This window comes from Panthera pardus, unplaced genomic scaffold, assembly GCF_024362965.1.
Source record: "Panthera pardus isolate Hobbes unplaced genomic scaffold, ASM2436296v1 HiC_scaffold_20, whole genome shotgun sequence".
Taxonomy (NCBI): Eukaryota; Metazoa; Chordata; class Mammalia; order Carnivora; family Felidae; genus Panthera; species Panthera pardus.
In genome coordinates, this window is record NW_026526766.1 from 25,619,778 (window position 1) to 25,635,727 (window position 15,950).

General features: G+C 42.1%; 1 protein-coding gene across 5 annotated transcripts in view; it reads left to right on the plus strand.

Moving 5' to 3' along the window:
* Nucleotides 1-15,950, plus strand: part of NTRK2 (neurotrophic receptor tyrosine kinase 2) — a 335,800-nt gene that overhangs the window by 41,043 nt on the left and 278,807 nt on the right. For all 5 annotated transcript variants that reach the window (XM_053907837.1, XM_019423519.2, XM_019423521.2 and 2 more), the window contains exons 6-8: nucleotides 7,762-7,898; nucleotides 8,406-8,538; nucleotides 11,003-11,308. In XM_053907837.1, coding sequence (XP_053763812.1) covers nucleotides 7,762-7,898; nucleotides 8,406-8,538; nucleotides 11,003-11,308 — 576 coding nt within the window. The remainder of the gene's footprint in view (nucleotides 1-7,761; nucleotides 7,899-8,405; nucleotides 8,539-11,002; nucleotides 11,309-15,950) is intronic.

The following is a 15,950-nucleotide window of genomic DNA, read 5'->3' on the forward strand; positions in this document are numbered from 1 at the left end:
ATATAATGGTATGGATATTTCAGTTAAGAGAACTTAAGCATTTGTGTTATTCTAGCTGAATTATTCCATATTTTAGTATTTTGTAGTTCCCTTTGAAATTTCTGTCATCATCTCATTGTGAAAGTATCTCCCTTTCCTTCTTCTTAGTGATTAACTGAGCTTAGTAGGCGGGGCTGGGAAGTTTAATGGCCCTGTTACCATTAGCAGCATGGTCAAAATGTCTCACAGTATTGCTCTAACAGCCCCTCCTGCCGTGAACTACTGTAAATTTGTTCATGCTGGGAAACATGTTGTGGTCTGTTCCTCCACTAGGTCCTTTTTAACCTTAGAAAAACTTTATTAATTGCAGCAACAATTTAACTTTATTAAAGGCAACAAAACACATGCATCTCAAGTCTCCACATTAATAAGAAAAAAAAAAAAAAAGGGTCACCACGCACACCGGTTCTGGAGACAGAGATAGAATCACACAAATTTTGTAGAAGGAATATTATTTTGTCCAGTCACTGTGCTGACTTAATAGAAGACCATCCCTGCTACTTTGTCAGTTGATCTTCAACGGTTAGTTTTGCAATGCAGTCTTTTCAATCATTTCCCCTCAGTAAGTGGGATTATTAAAGAACAGTATACTTTATGCTTTGATTATGATTTAAATCTCTGGAAGAGAGTTTCTTCAGGAAGTGTTAGCAGTGGATGGGATGCTCTAAGTAGATGGCAAATATGTTTAAGAAGGGCAATAGTCCTCTGGGTCATATCAAAACAATCCCTCCATCCATTTTACTAGGAGCTAGTTACCACAGAACATGCTAGTCCCACAGTGACTATAAGGTGGTAATTCACTTGATGGTTGGACTGCAGTTGACTGTATTAAACCCCCTTAATGGTCCCTTGGATTGAAATCAGTCCTGCCTTTGGTTTCCTTGTTACGTATAACGACGATTTCAATTTTCCCAACTTTTTCGACCTTGAAGCTTTCAATGTAGAGATTCCTTAAGACGCATCAACAGAATACTATTTATGATGGTAAAAGTCAATTCACAGGTACCTGGAGAAGAAGGCTGGTTCCTTGAGGTAAATTGGTTTTACTTAACCGATAAGATTTACTTTTGGTTATTGCCCTGTGGTTTGTAGCATACGTCTGTTAAGCATATTCCTTCCTACAGAGTCCTTCATTGTTTTAAACCAGGAAAATAGACTGATAGCAATTCTGCTTTGTTAGATGATGGGAGATGAAAAGGAAATGCGATGTCAATACTCTGGAAGTTATATTGGTATAACACATTATTTTCTTACCATCTTAGCTGGATAGATTTTTTTTTCTGAAAAGCATATAAAAAGTCTAGTTTATTACTTTGCTTTACTTTTACTTGGGATCAGGTTCTGTCTACTAAAATAAAGGCAACCACACAGTGGATTGTTGTTTTCCTTTATCTTTTTAGGATGGAAAATAAAGCTGTTTTTTGTTTTTTTTTTTTTCTGTCAGCTGCTGACACAGTTTTTGTGTTTAGAAGTTTCCTGGTTGCTGACTCTGTAATGACACAGCTCACAAGCATAGAAGCACCATTTCCATTTTGGGCCTGGAAAGTCACTTTGCTAATTTTCTGTCATTTTTGTAACTGGGTGTAAAGCAGCCACTTCTAAATAGGTCAGGCTCATTCTGGCTTCATTCCTGGTAGTGAAATCTATATGCTTAAGAGAGAGATTGGAAGATATGCCAACAGGAGAGAAAGTGAGAGGAGAGGAGACACTAGACAAAATCATAATTTCCTTGAATATTTCATGCATGGAATGATGACCCAACACAGAATGAACAGAGCTCAGGAGGACTAAAACAAGATGAGAAAGAACGTAATCCCTAACTTCAGGTGGCTGTTGAAAAATGAAACCCAAATCTGACCTATGTCACTTACTGCAAAGTTGAGTTAATGATTCAAAATGATTAGAGGTCAGTTTGCCTCACTTATTAGGAAGTGAGACCCTACTTATTTGTTTCTTATTTTTTTTAGTGAGAGGTCACCTGCATTTATTCTTACCTAATATTTTATTAATAGTGAGCATTTTCTTATTCATTAGGAATGGTGACAGAGGACTGGAGGGAATTTGCATACTTTATTTTTATTTATTTATTTATTTTAATGTTTATTTATTGTTGAGAGCAAGCGTGAGTGGGAGAGGGGCAGAGAGAGAGGGGGACGGAGGATCTGAAGCAGGCTCTGCGCTGACAGCTTCGCACAGCAGTGAATGCTATGTGGGGCTCGAACTCATGAGCCATGAGATCATGACCTGAGCTGAAGTCTGACGCTCTACCAACTGAGCCACCCAGGTGCCCCGAGAATCTGCATACTTTCAATTAGTGATCCTAGGAGCTGTAGTCAACACTCTGGAAGTGTGTGCTAATGCAAGGACACAGAGGCATGGGAGAGCCCATTGAAGGAGGCTGTGTGTGTTGGTTAAGGCCATGGAGACAGATGAGGGTCAAGGCCAGCTCCCACTCATTAGCTATTTAGTTATGATACTTGATAAGCTTTAACTTCATTTGGAAATGGGGATACTAATGACTCCTGCTTTCAAGAGTTTTTAGGATGCCAAATAAGGTAATGTGGAAAATATTACAGATGAGGTCTAGCACACATTAAGTACTCAGTAAACATTAGCTGTTAAAGTTATTACGATCATCAATATGAACATTTAGCCTTCAATATATTTTACATCTAATATTTAAATATGCGTATCTCTTATATTTTGTGAAATTGCTGCAAATAAAAGTAAGAAAGCCACAACGAGATCCCACAGAGAAGTGGTTAACTCAAAAAAGCTGGGGAATATAAGATCAGTGGAAGTGAAATGATTCCTTTAGAGCAGGACTTCTGAGAGATTTTAATGTGTGATGGGCATAGTGAACGTTCAGAGTTACAAAACAATACAGAGTTACAGTAGGCTCTTATTTTTTTTTAAATCTTAGATATTCCACACCTCCCTCTTTAGCCCCCCACAGAACATCTCAAGGAGTCTGAATTCCACAGAACACATTCTGGGGAAAGTTCCATGGATGAGATGATTGCTCGGGCCCCTGCCAAATTTAAGAATAATAGTTGTAGACACAAAAACCTAGTGAGCAATTGTCCAGCCAACATCTATCATCTAAACAAACCCTTGCTACTCCAAGTGTAGTCTGTGGAACAGAGAGTTTGCTAGAAATGTAGACTTTCAAGGCCCCAACCTAGACCTACCAGAACAAAGCAGTGATTTTTTTTTTTAATGTTTTTATTTATTTTTGAGACAGGAAGAGACAGAACATGAGCAGGGGAGGGGCAGAGAGAGAAGGAGACACAGAATCTGAAGCCAGGCTCCAGGCTCTGAGCTGTCAGCACAGAGCCCGGCGCGGGGCTCGAACTCAAGAACCGTGAGATCGTGACGCAAGCTGAAGTCAGATACTTAACCAACTGAGCCACCCAGGCGCCCCAAAAGAAGCAATGATTTCAATGAGATCTGCTGGTCATTTCACATACGCATTACAGTTTGGGAGGCCCCAGTCTCAAGAAAGTCAGCCTTTCCACCGTGCGGTTGGTGACTTTCTGCCGAGGTCTGAAGGCCGGTGTGTCCTTTCTGAACACATCCGCATCAAGAGACGTGGACACGGAGGTGGCTGTCGGGCTGGGCAGATGGTCATTTCTGATCTCCAGTCAGGTTTCTCCGAGTGCAAGAGGAAGACACGTCTGCAGCTTCAATCAGGATCCCATGACAGTAGTGCTAGAAGCTGTTGGAAGCTTCGCTGAGCTTTGCTCTGTGCTTGTGCCGATTTCAAATCTTATTAAGCCAGGAAGTAGTGCCTGGCAAATGGTTTATCCTGCCTTGGCTGTTCATGCATCCCAATTCATTTTTATTGTGCTAATTAAGCCTCAAGTGATATTTCAAGTACAGATTGTTTTTTCCATTATTGAATCTTTGGCCAGCATATTAATGCTTTAGAATTAACGTGAGTCAGATGCTTACTCATTTGTGGAAGACTTTACATTTAAAAGATCTAGACTTGGCCAATTTTGCACAGATTCCTTTGGAGACTGCTATGACAGGGTGATACAATTTCTCTATAAATAAAGGAGACTCATTCTTCCTTCACAAATAGACACGTAATTATTTTTTAAATGAACTAAATTCTCAGGTTATGGATACATATTGGTATTTATGTTCTGTGTTAAAATGGATGTACTCAGTCTGTGAAGGAAGTACAGTGTAGTGGTGAAGATCTTGAACTTTGGGTTCATATCCCAGGTCTACAGGTACTTGGGCAATTTTGGAAGATGTATTTGACTTTTCCAGAACTCATATTCTTCATTAAGCAGATGAGGACAAATCCTTAACTCCATGATTCCTTGTAATGATTAAATAAAACAATCATTTAAAGTACTAGAGGGGCGCCTGGGTGGCCCAGTCGGTTGAGCATCAGACTCTTGATTTCAGTTCAGGTCATGATCTCACTGTCATCAGATCAAGCCCCGCGTTGGGCTCTATGCTGACAGCACAGAGCCTGCTTGAGATTCTCTCCCTCTTTCTCTGCCCCTCCCCCCTCAAAATAAATAAATTAATATTAAAAAATACAGTACTAGAAAAGAGTTTCTGGTTCAGTGAATGCCCAATAAATACTACTACTATTATTGTAATTAAACAAACATTTTTAGAATTGTTAATCATATAAATTTAGGCTTAACCAAAAAAAAACAAACTAAATTAAATTTTTTAGGAGAAATTAAGATTATGGCACAGCATTCTCTACTGAGAATCTCTATTTTAACCTTTTTTTTTTTTTTTTTTCTGCTCAGGATTTCCAAACTATTACATGCATTTGTAAAAGATAGGAAATTCATGTCATAGGTTTGTATTCAAGGTGCCAAAAGGGATGCCTCCAGGCTCTCTTGGTGGAGTCTGGCTGGTGGAAGAGGTCATACCTTGAGGACAGGCAGCAGGGCAGGCCCTGGCTCTGTGATCCCTCCAGAATCAATAGATAAATTTCGAAGTCCAAGAACATGGGAGAGGAATCAACAAGGCCCGGAAGGGTGCAAGCTGGAAAGCAGATGGATGAATAGAAACTGAAGTAAATGCTGAGAATGCTGATTACCGGGTTGGCAGCAGCAAAGGCTTGGGGACACTTGGTTTGGGATGCAGAGCTGGTACAAGGCTCAGAAAGAAGCAGGAATGCAGGGAGAACCAAACACAGGAGAGTGCTTCAAGTTCCTTGTAGAGCAGTTAAAGCCATTGTCATTCCATACGTTCCAACTGGCTGCACCCCTCCCTCCACAGCAGAAAACTGGAGGTTTATTCTCCCTCTTTTTAGTGTTTATTTTTGAGAGAGAGAGAGAGAGAGGGAGACACAGAATCTGAAGCAGGCTGCAGGCTCTGAGCTGTGGGCACAGAGCATGATGCGGGGCTTGAACTCATGAACTGCAAGGTCATAACTTGAGCTGAAGTTGAAAGCTTAACCAACTGAGCCACCCAGGTGCCCTGGGAAGTTTATTCGCTAAAGAGGATCAAACAAAGATTATCAGGAACTCCAGAAAGGGTTGAGGCTGTGAGAGCCATAGAGAAAATGATGGATTTACATACTGAATATTGGTATTTCCATCCTTCTTCCTCTTCCGGGCAGGACACTGGTAGAGCATTATCTGAATAATGTGACCAGACCTTGTCCCAAAGTGATCTAATGATACTAAGGTCAGGTGGTATCCAGTTTAAGAAGGCCACTAATACTACTCTACAATGAAGCTGGCAGTTAAATGCACAATGTGTCTCGTACCTTGTTCTTAAAGATGTGTGAATGGCCAACAATACCCACTGTTTGAGAAAAGCTTATAATCAGAGAGACAAATACCAAACAAACAGATACAAAAAAAAAAAAAGTTGCAAGAAACAGTGTTGATGCGGAGAGAAGAAAAATTCAAAAGGTTATTGACGTCTCAAAGAGATCAGGAGATACCGCACCCATGAAACAAAGACAGGGTGCCATAAAAATAGAAGACCATTCAGGAACAAAAGAAGAGCCTCAGAAGTTAAGAGTACGACAGAGATTGAAAACCTCGGAGTATGAAACTCAGAGTATTAGGGGCCTTTTTGAAACCCTGTGAAAGATACAACATCGCTGTCTATTGGTTGCTGATAGGAAAGGTCCTGAAGAGGTCACGCAGGCCACTGACAGCCGGATCTTGTTGGGAAGTCCCTTGCCAGGGGTGGGAACACCCTGAGACCTACCCTATATAAACCTTGCTCCAGTCCGGTTTCAGTAATAAAGAATAATGGCTTTGTCAGTGGGGATGGCATCGTAGGCGAGGGGTGTATGGCAGTTTTGTGAAGATAGTGGGTCAAATAGGGCAATTCAACGGCTCTTGAAGATGAATTGCCTTTTCTGACCTCTGGGTTACTCCTGAGTTAATGATGTGTCATAGGTCCTTGGGACACAGCTGTCTGGCTGAACGCAGTCCCAAGCAGAGTTTCTGATACCAAGTGCGGGACTAGCTTGACAGGCAGGACGTGACATATCGTTACACTCGCTGGGACGCGCCTTCATGCAGAAAATACTATGAGTCCCATGTGGTTGAAAGCAGTGTAAACACCCACTAGGTGCGATAGTTTAATGAAGTGATAATGGCACCAATAAAGAAAAGCTAGCTTTTGAAATGTGAAGGTATAGATCCACATGACTTGTTTTTTTATCATATCGTGAAGTTTACAATAACCAGTTTTTCTTATGATATTTGGCTATGACTTCTATAGCTTCGGAACATTCTAATACTGTGATGGTCAGGCTTCGTGTCTGAAGAATGCTTTAAAACTATCTTTTTTTCCCCCCATAATCTGTTTCAAAATTGAGGTCTGGTAGTGAGGTTATGTTTATGAGTTACTTAATGTAAAAAATTGGTTTATCCAAAAAACATAGATGTCTTACACCCTTTTGTTTTTGACTATAAAAAACTGGGTTATTGGGGTGCCTGGTGGCTCAGTCAAAGTGTCCAGCTCTTGATTTCGGCTCAGGTCATGATCTCACGGTTCCTGAGATTAAGTCCCTCATCGGGCTCTGGACTGACAGTGTGGAGCCTACTTGGAATTCTCTCTCTCTGCCCCTTCCCCCCACCTTGTGCTTGCTCTCTCTCTTTTCTCTCTCTCTCTCAAAAAATAAACATTAAAAAAAAAACTAGATTGGCAACTGTAGAACAGTGAAAGAGGAGAAGACATAGTTTTATAAAGTAGTTTTTTTTAAAGTAAAAAGTTACTTTGCAGTAATAACATTTTTTTAAGTTTTTATTGATTTGAGAGAGAGAGAGTGAATGCGTGCATGCATGTGAGTGTGAGCAGGGGAGGGGCAGAGAATGAGAGAGAGAGAGAGAGAGAGAGAGAGAGAGAATCCCAAACAGGCTCCATATTGTCAGCATGGAGCCCAATGTGGGGCTCGAACCCACAAACTGTGGGATCATGACCTGAGCTGAAACCAAGAGTCAGACGCCAACTGACCAAGCCACCCAGGTGCTCCTACAATAGTATTTTTAAGAAATGTGCAAAATTTGTTTACCTCATCTTATTACCTCATATTGTTTGGTTCACATTAAATTTGTAAAGCTTACCAACCTGGCACTTTTTCAGATCACCATAAATCAGTCTCAGAAAGTAAATAATTACCAGTTCTAAAGCATGAAGAGTTTTCAATTTGTTGCTATTTTGATAATGCATCGGACTGTTTATATGTATCTCCATTTACTTTTTCTTGTTCCGCAGGTTTGCCATCAGCAAATTTGGCCGCACCTAACCTCACTGTGGAGGAGGGAAGGTCTATCACATTATCTTGCAGTGTTTCAGGCGATCCAGTTCCGAACTTGTACTGGGATGTCGGTAATCTGGTTTCCAAGCATATGGTAAGGCTTTTGTTTGGCTCTGTGTTCAGAGAGAGATGAGAGTGTCTCAGAACTTGAGATTGTATTAATCTAGCGATGATCGTTTAATATTTTATAGGGCCAGAAAGAGAAATTTACACTGTTTTTGATGTACATTTACTTGCTATTTATTCTTTTAGTTAACAAAGACTAGTGCAGGCTTGCATTTTCGTTGTGTATACCTACTAGATTAGAGTCTCTGTGTCTCTGGTGAGCTTCTTGCGACCCTGTGAGCAAGGTGAGGGGCGCTCCTTGGGCTCTTTTCCCTTGGAGAAAGGTAGGTAAGAATTCAAAGATTAAATCAGCATTGCGCATTAAACCATTGTAATCTAGAGAAGTAGAATAGCTCCTGATTGGTTCCTTTGTCTGGCCCCAAACCTTTTCTAATGGTATAGATTTCTTTCTTTCGTTAGGGGGAGACACTCCAAATCTTTTCACTTTGGCATCAGTTGTGATAAAGATTATTTTTGTCTGTTAATTCATTTGTAGAATGAAACGAGCCACACACAGGGCTCCTTAAGGATAACTAACATTTCATCTGATGACAGTGGAAAGCAGATCTCCTGTGTGGCAGAAAATCTTGTAGGAGAAGACCAAGATTCTGTCAACCTCACTGTACATTGTACGTAATCAGACCGGCCTATGTTTTTAATCGCAAACAATCGCGGACACACCTGCATTTGTCGTTGGGCACTCTGGGTGCTACTGAAGTGTGTGAAAAAAAAGTGTGTGCTGTGTTCTGTGTGCAGTTTTTAAAGAGATATCAGCCTCTGTCACATGTTCTGTTTCTTCTCATCCCTCTTACTCGTGCATGTCTTTCTTTTAAGCTCCTTTTTTGATCTTAAACTTGTCCTCTTGTGCCTTCCCCCCTTCCCCCCCCAACCTTTTTTTTGGATAGAACATATTTTGAACTGGTTATCGTTCTCTTGTTAATAAGTTTTAGCTTAATTTCTGCCAAACCAGTTCCTAAAATTGTTTTCTCCATAAAAGCCATATGAAGATTTAAAGTTATACCACCTAAAGTATCAGGCTGGCTGTTCACAAACACCCAATTGTGCCGTCGATGCAATAAAACCTCATTAGTTTGACATCAGGTTTCTGTGGGAAGGTTGGTGGTGTCCTGCTTAAGTTATTGAAAATTGTTATTACCCACAGAACATTTTTATTATTGTTTTAAATTTCTGTATACATTGAAACTAAGATACAGGACACTAATCCTTCTTCAGCATACGTGTGTTATTTCCCAGTGTTGTAAACAACACAACACATAGCTTCACATTCCAGATTGTGGCGTTTAAGGCGAACATGTATTTGGTACAAATCACATATACTTTGCACATTGTTCCAAATTCTGAGCTGGCGTGGTATAAATTAATGAGGCGTTACTGTATTTGGGTCAGGGTTTGGATGAGAGAAACACGAGTGTGCACGTGTGTGTGTATGAATACACATTATACACGCGTAGACACATGGTACCGATACACTGGCTAAGGTTTACCCGTGGCGCACGTTCAGTGTGTGATTGTCGGAGTGCATGATTATGGTCACCAACTGTAAGTCCTTTGTCACTGTCAGTACTACCTCTGTGCCTAGTAGGTACTGGACTCATAATTTCTCATCATTTCGACCCACCCAGAAGCCTGAAATCAATGCTATCCCCAAACATACGCAACCAGCTTCCAACTTTATGTCCTTAAATCAACACCTCACCAAAAGCTCATTTGAGCATGGTGGAAGGAATATGTGGGCCCTGGGCTTGGGGGCCTGGGCTGGTGGGAGGAAGGTAAGTGTTGCCCCTACCCCACTGGGGTCCTTGTATTTGTAACACATAACTACAAATAAGGATGCTCAAATTCAAAGTCCTCTCAGTTAATATCTGTGGTGTTCACCATGGTCTGAAGAATTGACCTTATCTATCACAATCTAGGTAAAGAATAGAAGGAATAAATGGTGAATAATTTTAATAACTGAGATAGGCTTGGTAGTGAGCCTGGTCAAAGTGTATTTGTTAGCAAGTTGTGACTTTTCTCCCTCTTTGTGTGATGAACATGTACAACTGGGAAGCAAAGCAAGGACGGAAGGGCGGCTGGGTTAGGTGTCAGGAGACCCAGATCCTTGTTCCAGATCCGTGTCACTCCCTAAAACTGACCAAGTCATTTACCCTCGCTGGGCTTGGGTTTCCTCACCTGAAAAATGATGCTCTTAGGGCTCTGGAGGTATTTTCTAGTCCTTAATTGTATCATTATCAAAGTCAGACCACAATAAAATAAACAATTATGGGGGATTTTAAATACCCTCACTCAGGATAAGTACTCCGTTTAAAAATGCTACTTGAATGGTTGTTTCCCCAAAGCGTGAAGTGCTTTATTTTTCAAGTTAAAGTGGTCTCTAGGTTGTTTGTCTAGGTTTGGACAGAACTCCAGACATTTAAAAAGGATCAAAACATTGACTTCTGAAATCCTAGCAAAAGTGCAGCGTACTGTCATGAAATGTGATACTTTTAAAGAGCGTTTGCTATTGGCAATCAGTGAAAAGTACCAGCGGATCATACTTTATAATAATCAATCAGCATTGGCAGCAGCAGTCCCCGCCTTGGTCAATTTGCTCCGTTTTAGATAAGCTGTGTGAGATCCGTGCTGCAGGCAAGATTTCCAAAGTCGTTTCATTATTTGTGTTGTTGAGTGAAGTATTGCAGAAACAGTGGCCCTCAGCTTCCTGGTGATGAATCTACGTAATATCAAAGCATATGTATTAGAAACCAAAGTTGACTTCCAGTGAACCCTTTCTGCTGTCAGAAATCTCTGCGATCTGTTTGGAGCTGGTTCTCACACTGCGAAATTTGAAAAACGACTATGGTTCCTGGGTCTTAAGTATGAGGAAAAGAGTCTCTTTGAAGCTGTCTGTAGGGAGTTTGATCAGCCTTGATGGTGATTCGAAATATTGATGGATTCCAGAGTCGCTGGTCCTGTATTTTCTTAAACCAAACAGTTCGTTGAATAAGATCCCCCCGCTGATGACGCAGATATCTGGAGATGGGGAGAATTCTGAGCTTTCTGATGCTATTAACTTTCTCTTTTTCAATTTAGTTGCTCCAACTATCACATTTCTCGAATCTCCAACCTCAGACCACCACTGGTGCATTCCATTCACTGTGAAAGGCAACCCCAAACCAGCTCTTCAGTGGTTCTATAACGGGGCGATACTGAATGAGTCCAAGTACATCTGTACTAAAATCCATGTTACCAATCACACGGAGTACCATGGCTGCCTCCAGCTGGATAATCCTACTCACATGAACAATGGGGACTACAAGTTAGTAGCCAAGAACGAGTATGGGAAGGATGAGAAACAGATTTCTGCTCACTTCATGGGCTGGCCTGGAATCGTAGATGGTGAGTACCTGATGCTTTTGCATCCGGGGAGAGGATAGGGTATATCACTCAACTATTGACAAAATCATGCCTTCAACAAACCTCCTGCAAACCCAGGGGCTGAAAACACCATTATTTAGTCTTGCTTATGGGTCAGCTGGGGTTTTGTTCCATATGCCTTTTTTCTGGGGTGCAGGTGAAGAAATGGCAGCCACACAGGAGGTCTGCTTCCGAGTGGCAAGTGCCGATGGCAGGAGGGCAACTAGAAATAGGCAAAGCTTCTCAAGGCCCAGCTTCCGCAGTGGCACGTGGTCTCTTCAGGCTATATGCCACTGGCCAAAGGAAGCCATAGGGCCACAGCCAAGTCCAGGGGCAGGGACTCATACTCCCAGGGAAGTGATGGGGCGGGGGGAATGAATCATTTTGGACAGTAGTCTGTTATGCACGTTATTTTTATCTCAAGTGTTCAGTGACATTTTGTACCCATCATGGCAAAACTCATGTAAGATGTACGTAGGTGAACCGTGTTTGGTTGGCTCATGAACTACTGAAGATGTATTTTCTAGCCCCTTCCCCGCTTGGAATTCAGAATCCTGCCCTCTCACCGTGGACGAGAAACCAGTTTCTTAGAATGTTTTGCCTACCTGGGCTGAGTGGTGTCATTCATTTATCAGATCCTGAATTGTTTTTCTAGGAGGTAATAGTTCCCATCTGACCAATGGTTTGGGATGCCGGCAGGAAAATTGCAATGTGAGCCCCAGCAACAGCAGGGACAATTGCCGTGCATTCATCTGCTTCTGATGCTGTTGTCCAGTGGAGTATTCTTACTTGTTGGGTCTTGTTGCCCAGATACTGGATGACACTGTGGAGGCAGAGGCCTGTTTGGACATTGGGACCTGTACATGAGTAGAATTCGCTGTAATAATTCTCAGTTCGTGAGGGCCACACAAAGATGGCTTGGCAGTGGGAAGGGAAGACGGCAGTGTGGCGGCCCGTGGGGCAGGGGCTGCGTGGGCAGCATGTGCTTGTGGGACCCAGAGGGCAGTCCCACGGACAGAGATGATGCATACGGAGCCCCCTTCAGCAAGTAGTGAGAATGTAGTTAGTGCCCATTACATAATAAGTCTGTCATTACACTGGTGTGTATTAAATAGCTTTTTAAGTGCACAAACTTCCTTAGCGTGTTCAAAATGTTATTTGAATTATGTGAGTTTGATTTACAAACAGCCTTTCAGGAACACATAAAACAAGCTGTGTTTGGATGCCTTATCCAGACACCCCTGGCAGTTGTCTTTTCCATTAAATCTTCCTCTTAATTGAGAGTTGAGCTGCTTGGCTACATTTGCTGTAGTAAATCTCTAGATTACTCTCTTTCTTCCTGTGTGTTTCGGGGAATATAGCCTTATCGTTAAATCCAGGGATTCTGCTTGGGGACCCTTGCTTTATGTTTGTTTTTCAATAAACATTTTATTGATGAGTCATTTTCGATGTACAGAAAAGTTGCAAAGACAATACGGAGTCTTTGGACACCTCTCACCCAGTTGTTACTGTCGTGAACATCTCTCATTACCGTGGTATGTTTGTCAAAAGTAAGAAACTGACGTTGGCACATTACTATTCACTAACCTTCAGACTTGATTTGAATTTTGCCAGCAGCTGCCTTTTGAAACCGTTGGGAGGTGAACTTGATTCAGGGTGAGGGTCTGGCATTGGAAAGTTTTAGAAGTGGTTTGTGTGCTTTGATATATATGCTCAGTTCTTCCAGGGGGAAGCCAGTAACTTGTATTTAACATAGAGGTTTGATGTATTTTTCTTTGGAACATTTCTGTATGGTGCCAGTCTTTGGTAGAGCTTAACTCTTCTCATCCATGTGGCCTCCTTTTTATGGATCGCTTTTGTTAGTTTTAACTTCACTAATGATAGGAAAGAAGTGATTTCTGGTACAAGAATAACTTAGTGTCTCAAATACTCCCTTTAAAGGAAATAATCACTGATCAAAAATAAAAGTTGAGGTTAATTTTATAAAGATGTTTGTTCTCTCCTCCTTGTTTGTTTACTTGTTTTGGTCAAGTCTTTAAAATAGAGATATCTGCTTTTAGAAATGATTTTTTTCCTCTTTAAGTATTTACTCAAGGACCAGCTATCAGGGAGTAATAAATGAAATGGAAATAAAAGAGCCTTGGTCCAGGGTGATAGTGGATATAAATGGCCCTAGTGGGTCATAAACCAGTGTGACCAATTAGAGATTGACCTCACTTGGCTTGTGTGATAGAATCTTTGGTATTTATGAGATTTGGAACCATAGCATACAGATAATGGCCTTTTAAAGAATTGCTTCCTTTCCCTCTTACCCTCCTTTAAAACTAAAGAAAAATAAACAAATAACAAATCTATATATATTTCCCTGCCGGCCTAAAGTCTACAAGTTTAGGATGACAAGTCAAGTGTAGGTCTATATTCCTTCAGTATTTCAGTATTTCTGTTGTTGTCACATAGTAATTGGTAAGAAGTTTACTTTTTTACAACTCTTTTTTTTTTTTTTTTTTTTATGTTTATTTCTGGGACAGAGAGAGACAGCATGAGTGGGGGAGGGGCAGAGAGGGAGACACAGAATCCAAAGCAGGCTCTGAGCTGTCAGCACAGAGCCCGACGCGGGGCTCAAACTCACCAACCATGAGATCATGGCCTGAGCTGAAGTCGGTCGCCCAACCGACTGAGCCACTCAGGCGCCCCTTTACAACTCTTTTTGATAAGATGTTTCGGCTACAGTTTTTCTTTCTTTCTTTCTTTCTTTCTTTCTTTCTTTCTTTCTTTCTTTCTTTCTTTTTTGGATGAGATGCTTTTCTCTTTCTTTTCTTTTTCCATTTTGTTTTTTGCATTGCAAGTTAACTGGCTTATGAGGAAGCTGGCAGCCTGGGATCAGTGAAGTAGGGTTACTCTTCCATATGCAGCCAGGAGAATTAAAATGGCAGCTCAGCTCAGAACTGGGACTTTTGTGGAGTAGTCACCTTGCAAAGGAATTCACTGTCTATTTACAGATAGAAAGTGAAGAGAGTTGAAAGAAATGAAAACAGAAATAAAAACAAAGAGGGGCACCTGGATGGCTCAGTCGGTTGAGCATCCAACTCTCAATACCGGCTCGGGTCATGATCTCACGGTCATGAGTTAGAGCCATGTCGGGCTCTGCGCTGACAGCACGGTGCCTGCTTGGAATTCTCTTCCTCCCTCTCTGCCCCTCTCCCACTCTCTCTCCCTCAAAATAAATAAATAAACTCAAAAAAAAAAAAAAAAGAGAGAGAGAGAAAGACAAAGAAAAAAAGTCCCTAAAGCAAAAAGTTGGTGAGCTTTTTGGTGAAGAATGTAGTTACAGCCCCGATGGCCTTTATTACCGCCTGCAATGGAAACCGTGGATGCGGTGGGAGACACTCTCCTGCTTTCTGCTTAGAGAAAGGATGGGCAGAGAGACCTGGAGCCAGCATCAGCCAGGTCAAGAGGGTGCCACCCGCAGGGTGTGAGGCCGTCGGTAAAGATCGCCCTACAGTGTCTCTCCAGAGTGACGGGACCTTGCAGACTCCGATACCAGACCCAGCCAGGGTGCTAACGAGGAAGGACAGGTGTTCTCAGACCTTCGGGTATCAGCAGGGCCCCAGACACAAAGCCGGTGCCTTCCCATCTGTTCATCACTGGCAACCTGGCCAGTGACTGAGAAAGGGAGGAAAGACTTTCGCAAACTCCAGACACCAGATTGATCATTTTGGATCCCACGGTTAGAAGTGAACTCCACTCAGGTCAGTTTTGGGTTACGTTTAAAGCACAAAATTCAACTTGTAGTTTCCAAATGAAATTTAGGGAACGATAGCGTTTATCTTTTCCAGCACGCGAGGAACGCGGCTTATAACAATCAAACTAATTTTATTTCGTTTTTATTTTCCATTGTCCCTGGAACATTTATTTATTCACTAAGAATAATCTTTTCTGGCTCCTGAACACTAGGGCCCGGCTCCCTGTTGTGCATTAGAATCAGCTGGGGAGTTTTAATTGTGATTTCATTATTTAACACATTTCTAGGGTCCACCTCCAGTAATTCTGATTCAGTGGCTCCCGGATGAGGCTCAGGCTTTCACATTTTCTGTTTTTAAGATCCTCAGTGACTCCAGTGTGCAACCAAAGGTGAAAATGGTCTGGTGAGAGCCCTGACCCAAGTGAGATTTTTCTGCTCATTGTTGAGTAACAGACAATCCTTTGGTCACTTTAGATTGCAGGCAAAAATCTCAATTGAGAAATAGCATGTCCTATCTGAGTTAGAAGTCAAAACTCTGGACTTGAGTTAAGTCCAGTCCAGGCCAGCACGATGTGTGTGTGGCCAGGGGTGGGGGTGGGGTGGGGAGTGAGGGGGTGGGGAGGCGGGGATGGGGTGCGGGAGGGAGATTGCAGAGCTGGCTAAGCAGAATTCAGGCCCTCTGTTACCTGAGTGGAAGGGAGTGGGCACGGGGGACAGGTGGCAGGCAGGTGTGCTCAGGGCGTGTGTTCAGCGCTGATTCACAGACCTTCCTGGATCTTTTTGTGGGATCTTGGTGATTCCTGTCTCTGTGGGCCTCTCTCCAGGGAGTCCGTGACAGGAAGCAAACATGTCTCTATTCCAGCTGGTGGAAGCGTCTCCTTC